This window comes from Ochotona curzoniae, unplaced genomic scaffold (assembly GCF_017591425.1).
Source record: "Ochotona curzoniae isolate NIBS_2020 unplaced genomic scaffold, NIBS_Ocur_1.0 scaffold_4701, whole genome shotgun sequence".
Taxonomy (NCBI): Eukaryota; Metazoa; Chordata; class Mammalia; order Lagomorpha; family Ochotonidae; genus Ochotona; species Ochotona curzoniae.
Window position 1 is genome coordinate 70,101,893 of NW_024467122.1, and position 26,048 is coordinate 70,127,940.

Here is a 26,048-nt window from a genome sequence, read left to right on the forward strand (position 1 = left end):
AAGAAGCGGCGTGACTTCGTAGCTACGGTCACGTCGTCGTGTATAAAATACGCCTCTCGAGACAGCACCGACGAAACCAAACTTGTCGCTCTACCGACTTGGGACTACAGGATCCCAAAAGTTTTGGTAATGGCCAAAGAAGTAAAACGCTATAAGGTAAAGGATATAGCACCTCTCTGGAGTGGCCTACTTCTGTCTCCACCAGCTTTCCACACAGGGTCAGAAAGCATTCTTAACTCCCTTGAAAATTATCAGAGGCATATGGGTCAGAGTTCCGTTTTATTAGGAGCTATCTAGAAGGACACCGAGGTTACTCAATGAGGGCCAGAGAAAAGAGCCATCCTAGAACGAGCCATGTAGGACAGCCAGAGGGACCATATACTGTTCCGCCAATCCAACATAGAAACTTCCAAATACTTAAACTTTGCCAACATTAACTAGTTTCTCCCAGATGCACAATAGGGAATTATGAGCCATGTACCCCACAGGGTCAGTGGAGGGGCACCTCACTGAATCGATGATGCATAAAAGAATATAGCAAGAAAGATGGAAATACACATCCTGCCCAATGCAACCTGCCTGTAAATGAGACAATGACAGCTGGTGGTAGATCAGCTGCCTGGTGATCCAGGCCTTGTCTTTTGTTGTGGGTTCTCAGAGGCAAGCCACAGTGGAGGTGATTGGGCTGTGACCGCCATGATTACCTCACAGCAGGATCTCCACCCAAGAGCGCTCACCTCTGGAGAGCACCTCCTGCACCCTGACACACCCTGAGACCTTGGTTTCAAAACTTACCCTGGATCCTGCATCTTGGGGCTTCCCCTTGTGTTGCTAGTAGAAATCAGAACATAATTACAGTTGGCTTTCCTTCTCCAGCCCCCCTGGGTGTTGCATGGAAGAAGCACCTCCCACGTCAAAGTGCTGGGCCAGTCATTTGCAGGCTCCACCAACACAGTGCCCTTTCTGCACAACTGGACACTCTCGTTGGGATTCTACTTCTGTCTGCAGGTGCTTTGAACCCCTCAGTGCTATGTTCATACTTTGTCTCCTCTCGTGCAGTCTCACAGGGTGTTAGTACACATCGACAGCTGGCCCTCAAAGAGCATCTATGCAGAAGGACATGTGGTGCGTGACCTCGGACAAGCCAGAGACCTGCATGCAACCGTCAGAGTCATTATGGCAGAAAATGACATTTTCGAGCTACCTTCCTCAGAAGCTGAGGTCAGATTTCCCAGAGGCCTTGGGTCTAAGGATAGACAAGGAAAGAAAGATGTCAAACCCTCCGGGGAAGTCAGATAATGGGTAAAATGCATCCTGGTTTGGCCCGTTTTTCTTTTCTTTTTTTTTTTTTTTTTTTTTTTTTTGAGCCAGACCAAGTTGGCTTGTGGTATAGGATTCATTCCCTGCAGCTTCACAGCTCTTCAATCTTTACATCTTCCAGCTGCATCATGTCTTGACGGTCACAATATATCCAATTCTACAACTCGAAGGTAGACAGCCCTAGACCCAGCAAAGATTGCCTCCCTGCCAATCACTAAACCCAGAACTGCGGGAAGGCCAGGATCCACAAGTCAGAAAGTCACTTTTCCTAACCTTTCCAGAAAACAAAAAACCCTGTGAACATAGCACATTGGCTGTTTCCAAATGTTATGACCATTGAAAACCCTCATACCCAGCTGTATATACCCAAGGCATGTGCATACTATATTCTGTTCCATGACTTCTCACTTGAAATCATTACATATTGCCAAAAATGCTTCATTTTAATAGTTATGGTAAATTGCTGTAGGTTGTACCCCAGTTTTGTTTAAGCTTTGGGCATTGCTTTTTTTCCCAATGTTGTAGCAAAGCTAAATGTTTATCAACATTGCCTTTTCTGTTCTTTACTCCCTCACTTGGAAAGTAATTTTTAACATGAGGCTCAAAGGACACAGAAAATTGAAATCGCTTGTAACGTGTTGGCAGACGGCTTTTCCACAGAAACTGGACCAGTTTGCATCGCCATCAGGAAGAATATGGGGTTGTCTTCATGACCATTTTCTGACAGAACAAGAGCTATAATAGAAAAATACTTTAGAATAGTTCACATCATTAAATTTTCATGTTTAACAGTAGCTTTGGAAATTATTTTGTTGATTTGCTGTGGCAGCTTAGTGAAACCATTACAGTAAAATGTGGGTTTAGGCTTCAGGACTAGACTTCTCCCTTCATTTTTAGCCTAGTTGATGGCAAATGAAAGCCTGAGACAGGTAACTGGGAAGGCGAGGGGACACAGTGCCCTAATTCCATCCTGTCCAAATCATTCCCAGCAATGAGCTTCTAATATTTGAGACATGTTCCCAACTCCCCCACACACAGTATAATGGAATTAAAAGAAGCTTTACATTTAAACACGGATCACTGGGATAAAGTACATGTGTTCTGAAAAGTCTCCCACTTCTTCCTCCAGTCCCTTCCCTAACAATGCTGCGACATTTCCCATCAGGACACCAGGGTGTCAGGAATAGGGAGCCGTCCTTCCTGTTCCCTCCCAACAGAGCCTGGCCTGGTGTTGGACCACAGCTGCAACACCAGATCAGTGGATGATGTCACTGCGGTGGGTGGGGGCGGGGTGGGAGTGAACCTCCCTGCAGTAATGCTGGGAGTGTTCCAAAAAAAATTTTGACGGAAACCCATGGTGTAGGAGTTGCTGAAAGGCCGCATCTCTCCTGCAGATGAGTGAGTTACCAGTCAGCTCTCCAGAGCACCCCTGGCGGGTAAGCCCAACAGAGGAAAAAGAGAGGAGAGACCTACGAAGCCAACTGGTGTTCACCGTCGACTCGGAGGGCTGCGAGGACTTGGAGGATGCCCTCTCCTTGCGCATTCTGGACAATGGCCACCTAGAACTCGGCATCCATACTGCTGACGTCAGCTACTTCGTGGTACCAAACTCCTGCCTGGATAATGAAGCCAGGAGAAGGTAATGTGGCTTCAGCCACCACGGCGGGCGGTCACGTGTGTCTGTGACTTGGCGTCTAAGCCAGTTTCAGAGGTTTCTCTCAGTGCTAAGGTGAGGATTCCTTCCAGAAAAGGAATCCAGCTCTCTTCCATCACTTGTAGACAAACAGTGCCTGACCTTACTTGTGAGAATGCTTTCTCTCCTATGGACTTGAAGTAGGTTAAGCGTTCCCATGGCAATATATATACACAGTCCCATGGAACTGCTGGGCCGTTACACGCCAGCGTTTCTTCTGCTGCTGGAAATTCACAGCCATTTGCCTTTCACGTGATCCTGGAAGAGTGTGTGTCACTTAGCAAAGTGGGAACCTGGGAATACTTGTGTCATCCCAGGCTGCTGCAGTTTATACAAATGCAACAGCCTCAGGGAACTGGGAGGGTCCAGGTGGCCATTTCCCCCTCCCGGGAGCTGCAAACTCAGCAGGTCGTCCCTCTGCTGAAGGTCATGTGTGCATTGTTTTCAGGGCCAACACTTTATTTCTGCCCCATAAGCGTTACGACATGATCCCCGCTGCCCTCAGTACGGACTTATGCTCCCTCCGAGAAGGCGCCGACAGGTAAGCTCTCCCTGCTCGGACCACTGTCTTCCTCAGCCCCTGTTGCCCCTTCTTGCCCCTCACTGAACCTCCAGTCTGGAGAGAAGTCATGATGTGCCCGTGGTCACTGGTTTTGCAGATATGCTGTAAGCGTCATATGGGAGTTGGAGGGGACCTCTTATGACATCAAGAACGTGTGGTATGGAAGAACCATCATCCGTTCGGCCTATACCCTGACCTACGGAGTGGCCCAGGATCTCCTGGACGAGAACTTGAGTGCCGCCGAGGCCATCTTCGTCGACAAAGACCTAGACGAGAGAAGCAAAGAAACCAAGCTGAAGGAGTTAACATGGGCTCTCCAAAAGCTGAGGGTCCTAGCTAACCACTTCAGGGACCAGCGATCCAGCCAAGGGGCCCTGAATTTGAAATACTTGGACGTTGCCTTGAAACTAGACGAAAACAACAAAGTCGTCAACATCAGCCCCGCGCTAAGGCTGGATGCCCATGACATGGTGTACGAGTTGATGCTCCTGGCCAATCACTGGGTGGCCAAGAGGATCTGCAAGGAGTTTCCTCATCAGTCTCTGCTGCGCCGTCATCCTCCTCCTCCACAGATTTTATTTCAAGATCTCTTGTCGTGCACCAAAGCACTGGGCTGTGACATAGATACGCGGTAAGTGTGCCACCACAGAAACGTGCAGGCGCCAGCCACTGAGCCACATGCCCGGCAGTTAGAGCTGGGAAGAGCGCAAAGGAAAGCAGGTTTACTTAAGACAAAATGTTTGCCTCATGACAATTGTGTTAAGACAGAGCTCTTTGGCTGTTCACTCAGCAAAACTGCATTCTTTGTTGCTTTTTTTTTTTTTTAAATGCTTTCAGTATCCTTCACAGTTCCCAGGATCTAAAAAAGCAAAGGTTGGAGAGTACACAGGTGAAAGATTTATTTGAAAGGCAGAATAGATTGATCTTCTGTCCTTGCTTTCCTCTCCAAATGGGCCCAAAGACCTGGGATTGGCCCAGGTGGAAGCCAAGAGCTTCAATCTGAGTTTCCCACATGATCGCAGAGACCACACTGAACCACCTTATGCAGTGATCCAAGATGTGTTCCCAGGGAGCTGCCCAAGGATTAACCAGCACATTCCGACAACTAGGCTTCTGGAATGAGTAGGAGACAAATGTATGTAGCTGCTGACACACAAAGGGTTCTCTCTGCAAGGGGACTGAACAAAGACTGTTCTCTGCCAGGTCCAACAAGACACTGAAGGACTCTCTTGAAAAGGTAAGGGGCCCCAACCGCCCCTACTTCAAGACACTGCTGCATCACCTCGCTGGGCAAGCCATGGGCAGTGCACTGTATTTCTCCACCGGATCCTGTTCAGAGCAGGAGTTCTATCATTACGGTAAGGGCTGAAAAAGCGTCCCGCGTGTGCAGCCATAACCTTGAGCAAGTGGGCCCTTTTGCTTACTCTGATCTTATGGCTTCCCTTTAAAGGTCTCGCTTTAGATAAATACACCCATTTTACATCTCCGATAAGAAGATACGCAGATATTGTAGTACACCGGTTATTGATGGCAGCTCTTGCCAAGGAAAAGAAAACAGAAACGGAGGACAATCTGTTAAGCAACGAAGATCTCCAACAACTATGTGAATACCTGAATGAGAAAAGACAAGTAAGTAGGGGTTTTACAACTCTTAGCCCTCGCCTCTTGAGCACATGAGCTGCGTTGTATACTTGTGATATTCTGGAAGGATTCTGAACAAACTCCAAACATCCCCAAACGTGAGAGAGAACACGCATGGAATTTGAGATCTCACCTTCAATGCTTTCCTCATGGCAGAAAGATTCAACTCTCAGAGCCAGGGAGACTTCCAGCTGACAATCATACTAAGTAGTTAGGATTCTGGCAGGACAGCTTTGCAGTGGACACGTCCCTAACTTGAACTACAAACGGGGTTCCTTTATGAAAGAATGTAACTTTCCATGACCCCTCGAGGGACCAATCCTGGAGAGTAAAGCGGAACGCCAACTGAGTGCAGGTTTTGCAACTTCCCAGGTTCTGTGTTGAGTAAATGTGCGGCTGCTGTGAGGATGTGGGGCTCAAGTCTCTTCTGAGACTGTCAGGAATCCTTTCTTTTATAATGACACGGGCGTCTGTTGCTTCTTACAGTCAGCCAAACGATGCAAAAAGCAGACCACTGAACACATCATATGCTCTAGGGAGTGTCTGTCCGGCAAAATGAAGGCAATCGTCTACGCAATCCGCCCGGGCAGCGTGCTGGTGTTTCTCCCAAAGTAAGTCTCGTCTAGTGCCGTGGGCAGCGAGAGATCCTACCAGAGAGGAGGACATAGGAGATGGAAGTACATGTCCACGGCACAGTGAATGCAGAGCTGACTGTCCTTCTTAAACTGCTATGCACGGCAGAGCGGTGATGTCCGCTCCCCAAAGGGCCACGGCGACTGGAGCAGAGGCTAGGCGCTTGGAACTCTGCAGTCCCCACATCGGTGGCGAGTAGTTGATACCATCAGTTGCTTTCCCAGACACTGGCAGGGAGTCTGAGCGAGGAAGAGAGCAGCTGGCCTGGAACCAGCACATCCTATCGGATGAGGGTACCGCAGGTGCCCCAAGGATTTTACTCACCTAGCAAAATACTTGTTTCCCTTTGCAACAACAAATGTTTGCAAGTAATTTACAGCTTTCAATCTCTAACTATCACTATTTCTGGCCACGATCCAGGATGGGAATTACAGCTCCTGTGTATCTACCAGCAAGAGACATGGCAGAATGTGACCCTGAAGATGTTCTCATTTGGAACAATGACAAGAACCGTTTCCCACGCAAAATCACCTATGTCACCGTGTATGACAAGCTGGCCAACTTGTATCTGTTTGATGAAGTCCAGGTGAGTCCGTCTGTATGCTGTGTCCTTTGTAAGGAAAAGGACGGTGTGGTTTACTTAATCACTACAGTGTCCCTTCTCCCCTGCCACAGGTAGCGACGTATGTGAAGGAAAATGACTGGCACGGCCCTACTCGGGTACTATACCTAGAGGGCGTCACAAGACACACACTGCTACGGAAAAAACTCAAGAGACCCACCAGTGTTAAACCCATCGGCTTTTATTGGCTAAGAAATTCCAAATGGCTCTCATAGGGCTTCGTGCAGTCAGTACAAAAACTGTATTCAGGTGGTTAGCCTCCTTTCACGAACCCGTCGGTTCTCCAAAAAACTGAATCAATAAAATCTAATAAAACGCCACGGGGCATTATTTCTGTCGGCAGCCTTCTTCCGCTTCATGGGCATCGCCCCCGATGAGCCATTCCTAGGCTCTAACTGCCTGTCAAGGTGATGGTCCCCTCCACCTCTAAGATCCGCCTGGATCCCCGGCGGGTATGTTCCCCACGTGTCCACAAATCTTTCCCGAGGCTGTGAAGCACTGAAGAGGATCCTTCAGCACTTGTGCTCTTTTATTAAAAAAAAGGTTAATTTGTTTGTATTGGAAAATACAGAGAGGGAAATCTTCCATCCGCTGATTCACTCCAAAAGTGGTCACAATGGCTGAAGCTGAACCCATCTGAAGCCAGGAGCCAGGAACTTCCTCTGGGTCTCCCACACGCAGGTGCAGGGTCCCAAGGCTTTGGGCTGTCCTCGACTGCTTTCCCAGGCCACAGGCAGGGAGCTGGATGGGAAGTGGAGCTGCCGGGATTAGAACCGGTGCCCATATGGGATCCCGGCATTCAAGGCGAGGACTTTAGCCACTAGGCTACAGCACTGGACCCAGCACCTGTGATCTCCAAGAAGTTATTCAGAATGCAGCTAACTCTTAAACACGGATTTGGAGAACACACAGGTCCATTCACGGGTAGCTCAGAAACACTGAGAAAAGGTCCATCACCCATGCAACATTGGAGCTGAGTCTATTTTTCCATTTTTCCTCAACAATAACAGCACATGTACAACTCACAATCAAGGGAAATGTAAACAAAGCAGTGTCCGACACTATCAGCCTTAGCACTGTGATGGTTCTGTAGCCACCTCCTGATACTCTGGAAACGTGTTCAGGATCTGCTTATCAAGTCACCTGATGCTGACTAGTCCTGGGCACCGCAGGCTTTGCAATGAGCTGTCAGTCTCGAGCTGTCAGTCTCGTGTGTGTGTCAATTGTTAAGGCTTTGGTAAGTCAAGTTCTTCAGTGAAGTCCCAACTGTCAACATTTACCGCAAGTATAACATGTACAACGAAATGGCAACAAGAATTGTAGTTATGTATCAACATCCACTGAACAAGGAATCCAAGGCACACAGCAACAGCAGAGGCTGCTTATTAACCACTGATCATTTGAGGAGGTCCTAACAGTAGAGAGAATAAATACGCTTAATAACTAAAGCTGAGTTTTAGTACATGAAAACTCAAGACTCCCTAAGGATTTTCACACCAAGTACACAATATACAGTACTCCCACACACGTGGACAAGTGACTGAACAGACGCCTTTACCCAGATGAAGTCCACAGCTCTGCGGCCCAGTCTAAGAGGGCTGGCCCAGCCACAGCACGTCCTCTTGTTCCTCTGTGCTTCCTTCCTCTTCGGCCACAGCGTGGGCAGGCGGCCCATCTGAGACGCCTCTGCTCGCTCCAGAGGCCTCCTCCTCCTGATCCTCAGCAGTATCAACGTCTTCAATGATCGGGATCCCGGATGTGTTCATCACAGTGTCTCAAAGGGAAATAAAACCATTACCACTTTTTGATTTTAGCCCAACCGCAAAGACAAATTTCAAACTATGAATCCAACCTCGTCCTTGGCACATGGGAAGTGAGCCAGTGGATGAGTCTGACTCTGTTGGGGCGGGCATGGTGGTACAGCAACTTAGGCTGCCACTTGGGATGCTTGCATCTCACACTGTGGAACCTCAGCTCAAGCCCAGCCTCCACTTAGATCAGACTTCCTGTTGCACACGTGGGAGGCAGTAGATAATGCCTCAAATACACGGGTTCCTGTTACCCATGTAGGAGCCACGGATGAAATTCCTGGCTCCTGGCTTCAGCCTGACCAGTTCTGGCTGTTGCAGGTATTTGGAGGTAGAAATCAAAGGATGGAGGACCTCTCAGTCACTTAACCATCCAAGTAAATAAGTGAACAAATTCATAAACAGGAAGTGAGCCTTATTTTCATGGGGTTAGCACAACAGGCGAATCCTACTCCTTCAAATACCGGGAGCATAAAGGGAGGGAGATAGCCAAAATCCTTGCTAACGACAAGGGTGCAGATTGTCCTGGTTCCCAACTTCATATTGGCTAGCCAACTGAAAGAGGACCTGTGAATTAAAGATGTCTCCTTTCTGTAAATAAAAACACTAGGACTGTGGCAAGGTAGCATAGTAGCTAAAGTCCTTGCCTTGTACACACTGCTGAGATCCCATACGGGCACCAGTTTGTGTCCCGGGAGCCCCACTTCCCATCCAGCTCCCTGCTTGTCGTCTGGGAAAGCAGTCGAGGACAGCCCAAAGCCTTGGGACCCTGCACCTGCATGGAAGACGGGGAAGAGGCTCCTGGCTTTTGGCTTTGGATCAGCTCGCTCCAGCTGTTATGGCTGCTTGGGGAGTGATTCAGTGGTCAGATCTTCCTTTCTGTATATCATTCCAATACAAATTAATCTTTGAAAAAATTTTTTTCAGGTATATGTTGACACTGGTGGCAAAAACAGGCACTGCAGCTCTAATTTTTCACATGGTATTAATAAAACATCTACTGTAAATATAAAACAAACTCATTCTAATTGGAAAAAAAAGTGATATCATTTTAAGTTTTCACTTGATCATTTATATTGAGTGAAATGTTCTACTTACTATATACCCTATTTCCCCATTTTTAGAAGAAATACCGGATTGGAAATTGAGAAGAACATGAAATCCTACTTGTTTCATTCCAATCCCAACCAACTTGCAGGAACCTGTACTGTGGTCCAGTGTCTTAAATCACCATCTGTACCAATAATGCCAGCATTCCATATTGCAGCACCAGATGCCATCCAGACTGTTCCATTTACTATATTAATTCCTGCTAATCAATGTTCCTGGAAAGGCAGCAGAAAACTGTCCAAGTCCCTTGGTCCTTGTCATCCAGATGGACTTACAGTCTCTTGGCTTTAGCCTGGCCCAGCCTCAACTATTGTAATCATCTGAGAAGTGAACTGGTGGATGGAAAACCTCTTGGTATCTCTTTTTTCTCAGTATACTTTCAAATGAATAAATGTCAGAGGAAAAAATTAAATTAGAAAAAAAAAGTGCCAGTATTATGGGACAGCAAGGAAAGCATAGCCTACGACATGGGCACAAGTTCAAGCACTTGCTCCAGCTTATAAGCCAGCTCCTTGTGCGTGTGCCTGAGAAAGCAGGGGAGCTTAGGTCCCTGCATCCATGTGGGTGACCCAGATGCAGCTCCTGGAGTTGGTGCAATGAAATAGTGGCTGGAGCATCTGCCTCTCCTTCTCCATCTGTGCAAATCAAATAACTATTTTAATGGAAAGGCAGACCACATTTACAGAGAGAAGGAGAGACAGAGATCTTCCATCCACTGGTTCACACCCCAAACGGCGGTAATGGCCAGAGTTGAGCTGATCCAAAGCCAGGAGGTAGGTGTCACAAGCAGGTGCAGGGTCCCAAGGCTTTGGACTATCCTCTATTGCTTTCTTCAGCCACAAGCAGGAAGCTGGATGGGAAGTGGAGCAGCAGGGACAAGAACCAATGCCCAAATGGGATCTCAGCACATGCAAGATGAGGATTTAGCCATTAGACTAGCACACCAGGCCACGCAACCTGCAGCTGATACACTAGGACAAACACATCCACTCTATTTTTTTTAAGTACTCAGCTAGGCCCGGCGCGATAGCGTAATGGTTAAAGTCCTCGCCTTGAACGTGCCGGGATCCCATATGGGTGCCGGTTCTAATCCCGGCAGCACCACTTCCCATCCAGCTCCCTGCTTGTGGCCTGGGTAAGCAGTCAAGGATGGCCCAAAGCCTTGGGACCCTGCACCTGCGTGGGAGACCTGGAAGAGGTTCCTGGCTCCTGGCTTCAGATCGACACAGCGCTGGCCATTGCAGCCACTTGTGGAGTGAATCATCAGATGGAAAATCTTCCTCTGTGTCTCTCCTCCTCTCTGTACATCTGCCTTTCCAATAAAATAAATAAATCTTAACAAAAATTAAGAAAAAAAGTACTCAGCTATCCAGAAAGCCACCTATGACTCAATCATTCTTTGGGGAGCCTAAAAAGTGAACACACACTCTAAGTCCTTCATCCTTCAACATACATTAACTTAAATTCAAACTTAATAAATACAAACATTAAATTTATATTGGACTTTGATATTAATGGCAGCACATTAAAGGAAAAAAAAAAAAAACAAACATAAAATTTACCATTTCCTGAGGATTGACTATTACTCAGCAGCTTTGCCTGCCTTCTTTCCAAGGCCAGTTGTTTATTTCTCTCAATTCTCTGTTGTTGTTCTTCTGTTAGCGTTCTACTTGAGTCAGAAGCAAGCTTCTCCCTTTCAGACGAGTTTGTGAAAAAGGGATCAAATTCAGTAGCAGTTACATCATGGCCATTATTTTCCCCTACTTCTTCTGCATCAGAAAAGGAAAAAAAAAAATTAGTGGATTTGTAGTATTAACTAGTTACACAAAGGACTCAATTGAAAGCTAATTTAAATGCGCAAGGTGTCAGACCTGAAGAAACACCTGTGAGGCATGAGAATGTAAAAAGATATGCTTACCTTAGACAAGATACATTTATAAATTACTTATAACAAGGAATGCTGCAGAGATGGAAGTATTACTTAAAATATACATGAAAAGAAGAGTTTTTAGGGATGATTAGTAATATTTTATGGTTGACCCAGTAAGAGAACTTAAACAATCCAAATCTTGGAGCCAGCTTGATGGCTCAACCGGCAAATTCTTCATCTGCAAATGCTAGCATCCCTTAAAAGAGGCCAGTTCGTGTCTTGGCAGCTCTTCTTCCCAATCCAGTCGCCAGCTCATGCCTGGCAAAGTAGCAGAGGATGGCCCAAAGTTTTTTGACCCTGCAACCACGTGGGAGACCCAGAAGAAGCTCCTGAATTCAGATCAACTCAGCTATGACTGCATATGTGGAGTGAACTGGCAGATGGAAAATATTTCTCTGTCTCTCCTTCTCTATGTAAATCTGCCCCTCCAATAAAATAGGTTGTTTTTTTAAAAAAAAAAAAAATCCAAATCTTGGGCCCGGCGGCATGGCCTAGTGACTAAAGTCCTCATCTTGAACGCGCCGGGATCCCATATGGGCACCAGTTCTAATTCCGGTAGCTCCACTTCCCATCCAGCTCCCTGCTTGTGGCCTGGCAAAGCAGTCAAGGACAGCCCAAAGCCTTGGGACCTTGCAGCCACATGGGAGACCTGGAAGAAGTTCCTGGCTCCTGGCTTCGGATTGGCTAAGCTATGGCCATTGCAGCTGCTTGGGGAGTAAATCATCAGACAGAAGATCTTCCTCTCTGTATATCTGACTTTCCAATAAAAAAAAAAATCTTAAAAAAAAATCATCAAGCTCCAACCACACCAACAAATATTAGCCCAACAGATTTAGAAATATTTATTCAATGTAATATTTAATCCAACTGTCCTTACTTTGAAACTGTAATATGATATATTTTTGGTGAGAATAAAAACAAGTGTTATACAGAAGCATATGTACTTCATTGGCACATTAAATAAACATTCAAAACATTTTACTCTTGTGATCTACAAAAAAGGTTTGAAGATTATTCTGTTAAGACACACACACAAACAAAACAGACTCTACAACAAATCGGGATCTGATTTGTGCCTCCTCACGCGCAGCCCGCATCTAGGTCCCCTTCTGCTCCCTCGGCCATCCCTGCGAAGGCATGCCTCTGCACCAAGTCACCTGGGCCTAACATTCAGTGCTTCTCACTCAGATTCTGTGGGATCCCTCCTCTGCGGAGCGCTCCTCTCCCCTACAGAATCACCCACCACTCAACTGGAAATGACCTGTCTGTCTTAACTTCTTGCTAGTCTGACCTGTCTAAGGCGACTCATCTTTCACTCCTGAATGCTTAGTACACAGTCAGTGGCTCCAAAAGTGCTGCTGAATGAATAAACTAACCCAGTGGCACATGTTGTGGGATCTAATACTTTAGTAGCTCATTTCTTTATACAAATTAATCCTGGGACATATGTATGCAGAATAGCCATAATTAAAATCCTCGATTGCTTAAACCACATTCCTTCACAATTTTTTAAAAGCAACTTATAAGTTTGGGTGACAGCAGCACTGTGGTATAGTGGCCATAGCTGCCATCTGCAACGCCAACACCCCACAGGAGTGCAGGCTCAGGTCTCAGCTGCTATACCAGCTCCAGCTTCGTGCTCAGGGCCTGGACAATCAGTGAGGGGTGGGCCAAATGCTGGGACCCATGTGGGAGTCCCCATGTGGGAGACTCAGAGGAAGTTCCTGGCTGTGGAAAATCTGTCTCTCCCCCTCTGTCTGGAACTCTAAAATAAAGGTTTTAGCCAATCGGCGCCCTGCACGCCCCCTCCAGTAGACACGCTCCAGGAGGTGAAGCAGAGTCGGCGTCCGGTGGAGCTCAGAGCCTGGCGCGCCGCCATGATCATCCCCGTGCGCTGCTTCACTGCGGCAAGATCGTGGGCAACAAGTGGGAGGCCTAGCTGGGGCTGTTGCAGGCCGAGTACACCGAGGGGGACGCCCTGGATGCCCTGGGCCTGAAGCGCTACTGCTGCCGCCGCATGCTGCTGTCCCATGTGGATCTGATTGAGCAACTGCTCAACTATGCGCCCTTGGAGAAGTGACCACCTGCCTGGCCCCCTGCTGTGCAGCCCGGCCATGTCCATTCACGTCCTGCCTGGAGCTCTCCCCGTGGGAGGGTGGAGGGACACTGGTCCCCATAGCCAGTGAGTTCCCTGAGTCATATGCTACCCAATAAAGTATTTGTAGAAATGAAAAAAAATAAAATAAAATAAAAATAAAGGTTTTAAAGTAAGTAAATAAATAAATAACCTTGTAGAACTCCCATGTGGAACATGCATTTTCCACATCTACGAAGAAACAAGAGACAAAACATTCATGTATGGAGCCATCGCACAGAAAATCTGATAACTATACAGACTCTGTCGGCAGGAACCATGTGCTTTGATGTGTGTGACTGTCTATGGTTACACCGCACAACTAACAAATGCAACCCATACCAGGAACAGTCACAGAGGCCCTGCTCAAGCCAGGATCTGCACAGGTAAAAAAGCAAACTTTCGTCCACAGCTTTCTGCCCAATTCCCCAGAACTATCTTCTCCAATGCTGTATACATACATCATCTCATGATGTGTATTTTTATAAACAAGTACTATGAAGGACTGAGGGATCCCTAGAGTTCTCAAAAGTCCTTTTCTGTGGCTCAGGCATTACCTGTGGTATCAGCATCCCATATTAGAGCACTGATTTGCATTCCAAGCCAGCTCCCTGCTAAGGCACCCAAAGACGGTATCATCTATATAGGAGACTCTTAGGGAAATCGTGGTTCCTGGCTTTGACATGGACCAGCCCCAACCAGAGTAGCCACTTAGGGAGTCTACCAGTGGATAAAGAATCTCTCTTCCCAGAGCTGTAGCCTAGTAGCTAAAGTCCTCACCTTGCATCCCCTGGAATCCCATATGGGCACCAGTTCTGTTCCCAGTTGCCCCATTTCCCATTCAGCTCACTGCTTGTGGCCTGAGAAGACAGTAGAGGACTGCCCTCACCTGCCTTCTGACTCCTGGCTTCAGATCAGCTCAGCTCTAGCCGTTGCGCTTACTTGGGGAGTGAACCAGCAGATGGAAGACCCTTCTCTCCGTCTCTCCTCTATGTAAACCTGCCTTTCTAAGAAAAACTAATAAATCTTTAAAAATAAAAATGTCCTCACCTTGCACGCGCTGGGATTCCATATGGGCGCCGGTTCTTATCCCAGCAGCTCACTATGGCTGCAGGATCCCAAGAACTCGAGCCACCCTCTGCTGCTTTTCCAGGCCATAAGCAGAAAGATGATCAGAAGTGAAATAGCCAGGACTCAACACAGTGCCCATATGGAATGTTGGTGCCACAGACAGAAACAACCTCCTATACCAAGGTGCCAGACCCCTTCAACCATGTTTTGTTTTTTTAACCACATTTAAAAAGAAAAGTTTCATACACAATATCCGAGGTGCATCAAGGCATTTAAACCCATTCCTAAATACAGTACTGTAATTATATACAGAATCAAAGACTAAACATACAATCCTCTAATACTGCCCGTAACAACCACAACCACTTTTAAAAGTAAAATTATTATAAAGTAAATAAACCCACATTCTTACCGTTACTGCCAACAAAATCATCATGCAAAATAGGGAGATCAAGTCGAATTCGTTTTAGACAGGTCTGAAAAATTTCAAAAAAAATGTATTTTGACATTTTCAACAATAATTTTACAGTGGGGAATGGTCATTTAAGCAAATCTTAGTTTTACAAGTACTGCTAAAAAAAAAAAAATAATAACAAAACTGCTCCTCAGATAACCACTATTAATTTTGCCTACCAATACACATTTCAAATTGAAGATCCCAAAAAGCAATTCAGGTCCAACTCCATCTATCCCTGTGTTTTATGAATGATATTCATAATCACCTCAACACTTACCTGAACCTCCTTTTTATTTCCCAGATATTCAACTCTGTCAATAAAATCTTCAAATTGCAGCCTGGGGAACAGTCTGTGCGCCCAGTGCTCCATGTGTCTGATGAGCGTCTTCAAGTCCTCAGCCTGGCACATAAAAAGAAAAATGCTAAACGGAGGGCCCTGTCAGCAGATTGCAGAGCTGAAAAGCAACACCAAAGTCACCGGTGACATTTTACATTAGTAAGGTTGAGACACTTTCAGAAGGAAGCGCAGAAAGAAAAATCTTGACTTAGGGCTTAGAGAATGGCAATATAAACGAACACTGGATATAGACTTTTAAAAATCAGATTAAAATAAAACATCCCTGTACGAAAATGTAATAATGTTGAAGGAGAATCCCATATTAAATCTTTATACATAAAAAAATCTTTTCGAGCCTGGCGGCATGGCCTAGCAGCTAAAGTCCTCGCCTTGAACGCCGGGATCCCATATGGGCACCGGTTCTAATCCCGGCAGCTCCACTTCCCATCCAGCTCTCTGCTTGTGGCCTGGGAAAGAAGTCAAGGACGGCCCAAAGCCTTGGGACCCTGCACCTGTGTGGGAGACCTGGCGAGGTTCCTGGCTCCTGGCTTCGGATCAGCATAGCACCGGCCGTTGCGCTCACTTGGGGAGTGAATCATTGGATGGAAGATATTCCTCTCTGTCTCTCCTCCTGTCTGTATATCTGACTTTGTAATAAGAATAAAATAAATCTTTAAAAAAAAATGTTTTTCACATACTTACAGTAAAACTCCCAAATATGCTTCAATAAAATATCTCAAAATGATTGTGACAGGTTCCTGAACCACATGCAGAGAAGCAAGCATTCAGAACAGGAGAATATATGCAGAGAATGCAAGGGCAAAGACTAGTAAGAAAGTTAACAATCCCAGGTACTTCTGTATGTTTAAAACTGCAACTAAGCATTTTTTATATAGAAAAAAAAAAAGAAACCAAAGATTTTACTGAAGAGAAACACTAGCAGTGCCAGTTTTAACATAAAAGATCTTCTCTCTATTGCTTCTCGGTCTTTTGGCTAAGATCAAGTGAAGATCTTCTCTCCTTGGCAGCACGTTCCAGGAGAGAACGAAGGCCCAAGCTCTGGTGCAGAAGATTGCACGGCTGCAAACTCCCCTCCCGCCTCTGTGGGACTCCCCACTTCATTCTCAGTGCCCTGTTTTCCTATCTGAAAACATTACACAAATGTTAGACCTACTGTTGCATTTTGTTATTTGTTATTTGTTGGACTCTTTACTGAGACTAACCTTTGATTACAGTGTAAATGAAGGAACATATTCCTCTCTGGAAATCTGATCTGCCTTCCAATAAAAATAAATAAACTTCAAAAATAAATAAGCCTCAATCTGCAATGCCAGCATCCCATATGGGTGTCAGTTCAGAACGGGCCACTCCACTTCTGATCTAGTTCCCTACTAATGTACCGGGGAAAGCAGCAGAACATGGTCTAACATCTTGGACTCTGCATCCCCATGGGAGATCCAGAAGCCCCTGGCTCCTAGTTTCAGCTGGCCGGGCAGAGACATTGCATCATCCAAGGAGTGAAACAGAAGATGAAAGGCCTCTTTCACTTTCCTTGCTCTCTATAACTCCATTTTTCAAACAGCAACTAAGTCTTCAAATAAATGAAATCTTCACTAAAAAAAACACTTTTCCACTGCATCACCACTGTTTCTCAAGAGATATAAGTAATCATACTATCTGTAAAGTATTCTGGGATTCCCAAGAACATAATGAATCAAAGTTTGATCGCTATTTTCACAATTAATTCCTTTATATCTTTGAGGGGACAAGAAAAACACAGACACACAAATAGCTCTCGCACCCACTGGCTCACTCCCTGAATGCTGACTATGACAGAGGTGGGGACAGGGCCAGGAACTCAATCTAGGTCCCCTTTGGGTCACTGTCTCCAAGATGCAGGTTAGCAGAATTGAGAACAGGCCTAGAACAGGAACTCAGTTATTCTAACATGAGCTGCAAGTGTCCCTACCGCAGCCTTAACTATAAATTTAAACATCCATCACGATTTTTGGGCGTTTTTTGTTTTTTGTTTTTTAAGCTTTACTTACTTTAGGCCTGACATGATAGCCTAACAGAGAAATACTTGCCTTTCATCCACCAGGATCTAAAATGGGCACCAGTTTGTATCCCAGCTACTCCACTTCCCTTCCAGCTCCCTGCTGGTGGCCCGAGAAAGCAGTCGAGGATAGCACAAGACCTTGGACCTTGTACCCATGTGGAAGACCAGGAAGAAATCCCTGGCTCCTGGCTTCGCATCGGCACACCTCCAGCCATGACGGATACCTGGGGAATGAATCAGTGGATGGAAGATCTTCCTCTCTGCGTCTCCTCTCTGTATATCTAACTTTCCAATAAAAATAGATCTTTTTTTTTTTAAAGATTTATTTATTTATTGGAAAGTCAGATATACAGACAGGAGGAGAGACAGAGAGGAATATCTTCCATCCGATGATTCACTCCACAAGTGAGTGCAACGGCCGGTGCTATGCCGATCCAGAACCAGGATCCAGCAGCTTCTTCTGGGTCTCCCACACAGGTGCAGGGTCTCAAAGCTTTGGGCCATCCTTGACTGCCCTCCCAGGCCACAAGCAGAGAGCTGGATGGGATGTGGAGCTGCCGAGATTAGAACCGGTGCCCATATGGGATCCTGGCATTCAAGGCGAGGACTTTAGCTGCTAGGCCACGCCATCGGGCCCAAAAATAGATCTTTAAAAAAGATTTACTTACTTTTATTGGAAAGGCAGATCAGCTTTATGTAATAAAGGAAAGACAGAAAGATCTTCTTACATTGGCTCACTCCCCAAATGGCCACAATGGCTGGAGCTGAGTCGATCAGGAGCCAGAAGCCAGAAGAGTCTTTCACATCTGCCACACAGGTGCAGAGTCCCAAGGCTTTGAACCATCCTCCACTGCTTTCCCAGGCCACAAGCAGGGAGCTGATGGGAAGCAGGGCAGCTGGGACATGAACCAGTACCTATATGAGATCCCAGTAGTTTGAAGGTAAGAATGTAGCCATATAACCATTGTGCCAGGCCCCACTTTTGCTATTTTTTAAAAATGTAAGTTTAAAATGAAAACCAGGAACTGATGCAGTGGTATCTCATGCGTGTAGCACGTTAATCCTCACCTGCAAGGGCAGCATCTCATATGGGTGCCAGTTCCAATCTAGCTCCTGCCATGGTGTAGGAAAGCAACCATGCATGGTTGAAGTCCTTGGGCCTCCACACCCACAAGAGAGACCAACAAGCTGATGGCTCCTGGCTTCACATCAGCTACTGTGACCACTTGGAAGAGGATCAGCAGATAAAAATTTGTCTCTCAGTAAATCTGCCTTTCCATAAAAAAAATAAAGAACATAAACCCAAGAATTTCTCACCTCATGACCTTTACCCTTGAATTTTGTCTTATCAAACACATGCCTTAAGGCTGGAAGTCCTCTCTCAGAAATTAACCTGTAGGTAAAAACATATTTTGAATATATCAATTCCAACGTCATGTCCAAACCAAGACTAGAAAGAAGAAAAAACATCATTTCTACCGAGTTGGAAAAACAAAAACTTCTAGCAATCTCTGACTTCTAAATTATTCTAACTAAAAGTTCTACCATTAAAAGAAAAACTAGGGCCTAGCAGAGTAGACTAGTGACTAAGGTCCTCGCCTTGCACATGCTGGGATCCCATATGGGCACTGGTTCTAATCCTGGCCAGCCCCACTTCCCATCCAGCTCCCTGCTTGTGGCCTGGGAAAGCAGTCGAGGATGGCCCAAAGCCTTGGGACCCTGCACCCGTGTGGGAGACCCGGAAAAGTTTCTGGCTCCTGGCTTCAGATCAGCACCGCACCAGCCGTTGTGGTCACTTGGGATGTGAATTATCAGATGAAAGATCTTCCTGTCTCTCCTCCTCTCTGTATATCTGATTTCCAACAAAAATAAGTAAATCTTTAACAACAACAACAAAAAAGATGGGCATTAAGAAAAAATACAAAATGTACAAGAAAATCGTGACTGTACCTCTGAGCGTCCAGCTTGGGCAAGTTCCTTTTAACTGTTCTCTTTGGAGGCACAGGAACACGTACTCCACTCCCTGACTCTAATGAAATACACTAAGATTTAGTATTACATAATTGAAGCCTCACAAATTGCAACACAGCTAAGCTGGTGAGGGTATAACAAGACTTGCAACACTGCTCTGCCGCTCCATACAGACCTTCCTCACGCTCCGCCTCTTCATCTCGTCTCTCTGGAGAGGCCGGAGGGGGGAAAGCAGGGAACATTTCATCTTCTGTATGTTCATAATCTGGTAGGTCAACCAGGCCATCCTCCTGCGGTTCTAGCATCTCTTCCCCTGCAGTGGAAAAATGTCACTTTTTAAAAAATTCATTTAAATGTATAAAATTGTATTCATCTATATAGTCTCCATCTTATATAAGTCAACTTTCATCTGCAGCAAATTCTTCTTTCAAACAGTCACAAATCACACACCACAAAAAGAAGATCACAATTCAGGGAGCTCTGGTGTGGTAGCCTAGTGGATAAAGTCCTCACCTTCCATGTGCTGGGATCCCATATAGGTACCAGTTCATATCCTAGCTGCCCCACTTCCCTTCCAACTCCCCCTGCTTATGGCAAGGAAAAGCAGTAAAGGATGGCCCAAAGCCTTAGGACCCTACACCCACTTGGGAGACCCAGAAGCAGCTCCTGGCTCCAGGCTTTGGATCAGCACACCTCTGGCCATTGTGGCCACTTCTGTCTCTCCTCCTCTTTGTAAATGTGACGTTTCAATAAAACAAGTAAATCTTCAAAATTTAAGGGCTGGCCCTGCAGCACAGAAGGTAAAGCAGTCACCTGGAGTACTGACATACCACATTGATGAACAAGGGTTTGAATCCCCCATGTTCTACCTCCTACCCTACTCCCTGCCAATATGCCTGGGAAAGTTGCAGAACACAGTCCCAAACCCTGGGTCCCAGTGCCCACGAGGGAGACCAAGAAGCACCAGGTTCCTGGCTCTGAATGGGTTTAGCTCCAGCCACTGCAGCCATTCGGAAAGTAAACCAGCAGATGCAAGACCTCTCTCCCTCTCTCTGTAACTTTTTCAAATAAGTAAATCTTTTTTTTTTTTAAGATTTTTTTTAATTACAAAGTCAGATACACAGAGGAGGAGAAAGAGAGAGAAAGTTCTTCTATCCGATGATTCACTCCCCAAGTGAGTGCAATGGCCGGTATTACGCCAATCCGGAGCCAGGAGCCACAAACTTCCTCCACGTCTCCCACACGGGCACAGGGTCCCAAGGCTTTGGGCCGTCCTCGACTGCTTTCCCAGGCCACAAGCAGAGAGCTGGATGGGAAGTGGAGGTGCCAGGATTAGAACCGGCGCCCATATGGGATCCCGGTGTGTTCAGGGTAAGGACTGTAGCCGCTAGGCCACGGCGCCGGGCCCAATTACATCATGTTTGACATCTTTTAATTTATTATTGTATTGGAAAGGCAGATTTGCAGAAAAGAGCCAAAAATGGGTCAAATGGCTAATCCTCCATCTACAAGCAGCAGCAGCCCATATGGGTGCCAGTTTCTGTCCCAACTACTCCATGCTTGTGCCCTATGACAGCAATAGAGAATGGCCCAGGTCTTTGAGCCTCTGCACCCATATGTGAGACCTGTAAAAAGCTCCTGGCACCTGGCTTCACATCGGCTCAGCTCTGGCCGCTGTGGTCACTTGGGGAGTTAACCATCCATCGGACTTTCCAATAAAAATAAACAAATGTTTGAAAAAAAAAAAAAAACCAACTTCTGGCCATGGGCAGGGCTGGGGGGCCTCAACGTGGCACTCTATGTTTATGTTCTCAGTCCTGTGGCCCTGACATCCCATATGGGGGATGCCGTTCCACCTCCCATCCAGCTCCCTGCTTGTGACCTGGGAAAGCAGTAGAGGGTGGCCCAAAGCCTTGGGACCCTGCACCTGCGTGGGAGACCTGGAAGAGGTTCCTGTCTCCTGACTTCAGACAAGGGCAGCTCTGGCTGTTGTGGCCATGCAGCAAGTGAACCAGCGCACGGAAGATTTTTCTGCCTCTTCATCTTTGTAAAATCCCCAATGAAAAATGAGTGACCCAACTAGAAAGGCAGCTAGGCCTCCCTTCATCTAACCGGCTTTCTCGCCGGGAGGAGTCGGTTTAGCTCCATGCTGATGAAACCCCGTTGGGGGAAGTGGGATTCATACTTCTTCAAAGCCCGACAAGCACCTCAGAAGTCGAGGACAAGTACGGACATATTAGATATTGGGTTATCAGTAAGGTGAGTTTTCTTAATACATGGACAACAAACTCCCAAGCAAGAGACGGTCACAGCTGTAATGTCCCACACACAATTCGCTCCCAGTGTCCTCCACCTCCCGAGGCTGAGTGGACATCCCCACCCCCTTCCCCGGATGGTACCCCTAAAAATCCCCCGCCAACTCCCAGCGCGCTTCGCAAGGCTTGGAGAATCCCAGGCAGAATTCGGGGTCGCGGGACCGTCAGGAACGCGGGGCCTCCCGGGGAAAGGCTCGTGGGGAGCAGCAGAGCGAGGCGTGTGCCCTACAGGGCGACGCGGGCCCGGCCTCCCCGCCCATCCAGTCCCGCTCGAGCCAGGTGTCCGCCTCATCCCTCGGTGCGCTCCCCCGCGGCTCCGCAGGCCTGGCCCTGGCCGCCCAGCCGCTCCGCTCCTCCACCTCAGGGCCCTGGCCCGCCGCCTCAGGCCCCTCGCCCGCCGGCCCCGCCGCCTCAGGCCCCTCGCCCGCCGGCCCCGCCGCCTCAGGCCCCTCGCCCGCCGGCCCCGCCGCCCGGCGTCTACACCGCCGGCCCCGCCGCCTCAGGCCCCTCACCCGCCCACCACTCCGCGCTCTCACCTCCCAAACAGCCACAAACCCACCGCGGAGATCTGGATACAGGGCGCTGTGCTCCTCGCGAGATCCCAGACCGCGGCCGCGAGAAGAGAACTAGCGGTTTGGCGCCAAATCTGCGCGTGCTCTGGGCGGGGTCTGGCAGGCCCGCCCACACATGTCCGGCTTTGTATTTCCGGCATCCCTCCGTGCCCTTCCGAAGGCGCATGCGCGACGTCCGCCCCCATCGCTGAGTGCAGTGGGCCATTTGTGGCAAGTTATTAAGCTCTAGGACTGAATTGCGGTTTTTAGAAAACTGAGTAGCAAGCGGAATAGAAAGGTTAAAAGGCCCAGTACTGGATGAGAAACTGCCACTTTTGGAGAGTGAATAGGAATCATTGAACATAAAAGTTTCAGTATGTTTTGAAACTGTTAAAGAGTCTGGGCTAAAGCCCCCGGAAGTCAGGGTGCGAGCTAGTCAATCCCCAGAGAACGACAAAGAGTCTTGCTGGTAATGCAAACAGCAAACAGAGTTTATTGCACCAGCATGCTGGGCCAGACCGCACTTGGGGCACACAGGCCAGCCAAGCCGCAGACTGACCCTGAAGGAGCCCAAGACAGAAGATTATATAGGCCCTTTTGGGCTGAGAAATACATCAGAATACATCAAAAGTAACAACCTTAGACACAGGCAGCCTGATCCGTTCCCATACCCATTATCTTTATGGCTCAGCCCATTCTCACACCCTTATCTTCCGCCTGTTCCTGAGACCAGAGAAGAATTGTGCCCTCACCCCCCTGCACCTGGGTTAGATCACAAGGTCGCAGGGCAGCAAGGAACAGATTTATCACTAAAGTGGAATCCTCCCAAAGTCCAGACACCTCCTGGTCTAGTAGAGTAGCAGTAATCTCAGCACAAAGGAATCTCACACTGCCCAACAATAACATTTTTCCCACACTCTTAACAAAACACAAGAGAAATAAGGATTTGGGAGGTAGGAGTGCAGACGTGAAAATCCCCAGAATATGTGTCATCTTTTCTGTTTCAGAAACAGTGAGTCCTGACATGCCTTCCATCGGCTAGAATATTGTTCGGATATAGAAATATATTAGCTTGCAACAAAGGAATCTCAACTGAACTTGAACTGTGGTTATGCAGCAAGGTGGAGGAATCCACCATGGATGGAGGGTTGTGGGAGGGGTGGGGGGAATCCCAGTACCTATAAAACTGTTTCACATAATACAATGTTACTAACAATAAATTTAAAAAAAAAAAGTATATTAGCCGTGAAGCTAAATTTAAGAGCATCACCTGAAACTAAAATAATAAGAGTGGACAAATCTAGAAGATAATTGGGAGACATTGGCAAAATTATTCTCTACTTTGCTGTGTCTTTATTAAAACCTAACAGCAAGGTAACGACAGTGCACGATGATGTATTGTGTCCTGGATAAATGAATGTCCTGGATAAAAGAAGCAGGTGAGCTCCAAATATAAAGAGAAGCAAACCGGTGGACTAGTCACCTGGTTAGATTGGCTTATGTTGCTCATATGTACCAAATTGCTACACTGTTCCCCAGGGGGAAGAAAAGTGTATTACATATTAATAAAAAAATTTTAATATTTATTTGCTTCATTGGAAAGGCAGATGTACAGAGAGGAAGATCTTCCATCCAATGGTTCACTCCCCAAGTGGCTGCAATGGCTGGTGCTTAGCCAATCCGAAGCCAGGAGCCAGGAACCTCTTTCTGGGTCTCCCACACAGGTGCAGGGTCCCAAGGCCCTGGGCCGTCCTCGACTGCTTTCCCAGGCCATAAGCAGGGAGCTAGATGGGAAGAGAGCCACCAGGACTAGAACCAGCACCCATATGGGAACACAGCATGTTCAAGGCGAGGACCTTAACCATTATGCTACTGCGCTGTGCCCCATATATTAATAAATTTTTTAAATTAAGGTACTAATATTGGGCACAGAGCGAGCAATGGCTCAACAGCCTAATCCTCCACCTACAAGCACCATAATCCTATATGGGCACCAGTTCGTGTCCCAGCTGCTCCACTTCCCATCCAGCTCCCTGCTAAAGGCCTAGAAAAGCAGTGGAAGATGGTCCAAAGCCTTGGAACCTTGCGCCCGTGTGAGACCCTGGGAGACTCCTGGCTCCAAATTTTGAATCAGGTCAGCTCTAAGCCATTGAGTCCATTTGGGAACTCCATTTGTCTCTCCTTCTCTCTGGAAATCTGTCTTTCCAGTCAAAATCAATTAACCTTTTAAAAAGTGGAGTGGAGTGTGTGTGTGTTGGAGGCTTTCAGCTGGGGATTATGCAAAGGCCTAGAATACAAACAGAAGTCTCTCATGGAGTAGGCATACTTAAACACTGACCACTTCCACTGCAGCTGGAAGCTGAGAGCATTTCCCCCAAGACTTCTGCCAGTTCACACCTTCTCAATCTCACCTCTGTTCTGAATGAATCACTCATCTGGTGTTCCTGGGGGCAGGTTACATTGTAGCTGACAAAGTCTTCACCTGCACACAAGCTGCCCTGCTTTTCTCTCTCCTTTCCATCTGGTCTTTTATGCAGATAGCTTTCCCAGGCTTGGAGCCAACTGACACAGGAGTCAGAGTTGGTGTAGGCGGAGTCTCACCAATTTGAAGTACGTATTACGGGGCCTGGCGCCATAGTGCAGTGGTTAAAGTCCTCACCTTGCATGTGCCCACAGGGATCCCATATAGTTGGGATCCCAGCAGCCCCACTTCCCATCCAGCTCCCTGCTTGTGGCGTGGGAAAGCAGTCTCGAGGATGGCCCAAAGCCTTGGGACCCAGCACCTGCGTGAGAGACCTAGCAGAGCTCCTGGATCCCAGCTTTGGATTGGCTCAGCTCCAGCCATTGTGCTCGCTTGGGGAGTGAACCATAGGACGGAATATCTTCCTCTCTGCCTCTTTTCCTCTGTATATCTGCCTTCCCAATAAAAGTAAAATAAAACAAAATAAAGAAATTTTTTAAAATGAAGAACCTATTACAACACAATATTCCTTCAGGCAAGCACACTCCTTTCTCCCATGTGTTAGGCTTCCCAGAGGAGGGCTTTGAGCCAGGGCTTAAGACCAAGTCAAGACACTCACATCCCACATTCAGAGTCCCTGTGTTTGTCTATGACTATAGCTTCCTTGTAATGCACCTGCCCAGAGGCAGCAGGTAATGGGTTCCTGCCACCTGTGTGAGAAACCTGGATTGAGTTCCTAGTCTAAGACTTTGGTCCTGGCCAAGCCCTGGCCATTGTGACATTAGGGCAGTAAATTACTACATGAGATCTCTCTCTCTCTCTCTCTCTTTCTGTGTGTGTGTGTGTGTGTGTGTGCGTGCGCGCACGCATTAGCGGTAGGGAAAATTAAAGAATTTTAATTGCAAATAAAACTGGATGGAAATGCAGAGTGATAAGAAAGTATTCCAAAAGTGAGATAGATTGTGGGTCGCTCCAACTAGGCTGCAGCTCCCACTGGTTTATGTGGGGGCCGAGTGTATGCTGGGCAGAACCAGGCTGGACTGCAACACCTATTGGTTCGAGTGGAAGACAGGGCTGGAAACAGAACTGACCCAGCAGTTGCACCCACCAGCTCATTGGGGGCAACGGACTGTGCCAAGCCCTGTATTGGCAAGTACACACAAGAATCTCGTCTGGGATCAGGATTCCCCCAATCGAACTGCTGGGCTCAGAACCCCAACCATGAAGAGAAGTGCAGGTTCCATGGTCTGACCATGGAGTTCAAGTATCAAAGCTGAGCTTCCTCAGAGGCTCAGATGGAGCAGTGGACAGCACATCTAGGTGCACATGGAGGATATGGCAGTCCATTGGAACCTACAGAGGACACCTGGTAC

The 26,048-nt window shown here is 47.2% G+C and overlaps 2 protein-coding genes, 1 non-coding gene and 1 pseudogene across 5 annotated transcripts; 2 read left to right on the plus strand and 2 right to left on the minus strand.

The window, feature by feature from the left end:
* The first annotated feature begins 2,651 nt into the window (after nt 1-2,651).
* On the plus strand, nt 2,652-6,048 carry LOC121148412 (DIS3-like exonuclease 1). The gene is made up of 7 exons (XM_040968457.1): nt 2,652-2,959; nt 3,462-3,554; nt 3,673-4,206; nt 4,779-4,933; nt 5,026-5,204; nt 5,703-5,827; nt 5,982-6,048. Exons 1-7 carry the CDS (start codon nt 2,715-2,717, stop codon nt 6,046-6,048), a joined length of 1,398 nt encoding a protein of 465 aa, XP_040824391.1. The 5' UTR covers nt 2,652-2,714.
* A 1,724-nt stretch (nt 6,049-7,772) lies between these two features.
* TIPIN (TIMELESS interacting protein) lies at nt 7,773-22,263 on the minus strand. Of its 3 annotated transcripts, XM_040969569.1 has the most exons (8): nt 22,200-22,263; nt 19,524-19,661; nt 19,328-19,406; nt 18,695-18,770; nt 15,259-15,381; nt 14,937-15,000; nt 10,952-11,158; nt 7,773-8,245 (listed from the first exon to the last, which is right to left on the minus strand). In XM_040969569.1, exons 2-8 carry the CDS (start codon nt 19,651-19,653, stop codon nt 8,061-8,063), a joined length of 864 nt encoding a protein of 287 aa, XP_040825503.1. In that variant the 5' UTR covers nt 19,654-19,661; nt 22,200-22,263; the 3' UTR covers nt 7,773-8,060. The 3 variants fall into 3 exon arrangements, with proteins under 3 accessions (XP_040825503.1, XP_040825504.1, XP_040825505.1); XM_040969570.1 differs by lacking the exon at nt 22,200-22,263 and having other exon boundaries at nt 19,524-19,674; XM_040969571.1 differs by lacking the exon at nt 7,773-8,245 and having other exon boundaries at nt 10,995-11,082.
* On the plus strand, nt 13,197-13,544 carry LOC121149120 (annotated as a pseudogene).
* On the minus strand, nt 13,673-13,808 carry LOC121149694. Its single transcript, XR_005882828.1, has one exon.
* Nucleotides 22,264-26,048: the final 3,785 nt, after the last annotated feature.

Excerpts from the sequence above, each read along its gene's own strand:
- LOC121148412 (XM_040968457.1), top strand. The coding sequence starts at position 2,715 with ATGAGTGAGTTACCAGTCAGCTCTCCAGAGCACCCCTGGCGGGTAAGC. Across the intron at positions 4,207-4,778 it reads GGCTGTGACATAGATACGCG|GTCCAACAAGACACTGAAGG; the intron begins GTAAGTGTGCCA and ends GTTCTCTGCCAG. Across the intron at positions 5,828-5,981 it reads GTGCTGGTGTTTCTCCCAAA|GGCCACGGCGACTGGAGCAG; the intron begins GTAAGTCTCGTC and ends CGCTCCCCAAAG.
- TIPIN (XM_040969569.1), bottom strand. The coding sequence starts at position 19,653 with ATGCTAGAACCGCAGGAGGATGGCCTGGTTGACCTACCAGATTATGAA. Across the intron at positions 19,407-19,523 it reads AGAGGCGGAGCGTGAGGAAG|AGTCAGGGAGTGGAGTACGT; the intron begins GTCTGTATGGAG and ends GTATTTCATTAG. Across the intron at positions 15,001-15,258 it reads GAAATAAAAAGGAGGTTCAG|ACCTGTCTAAAACGAATTCG; the intron begins GTAAGTGTTGAG and ends GAAATTTTTCAG.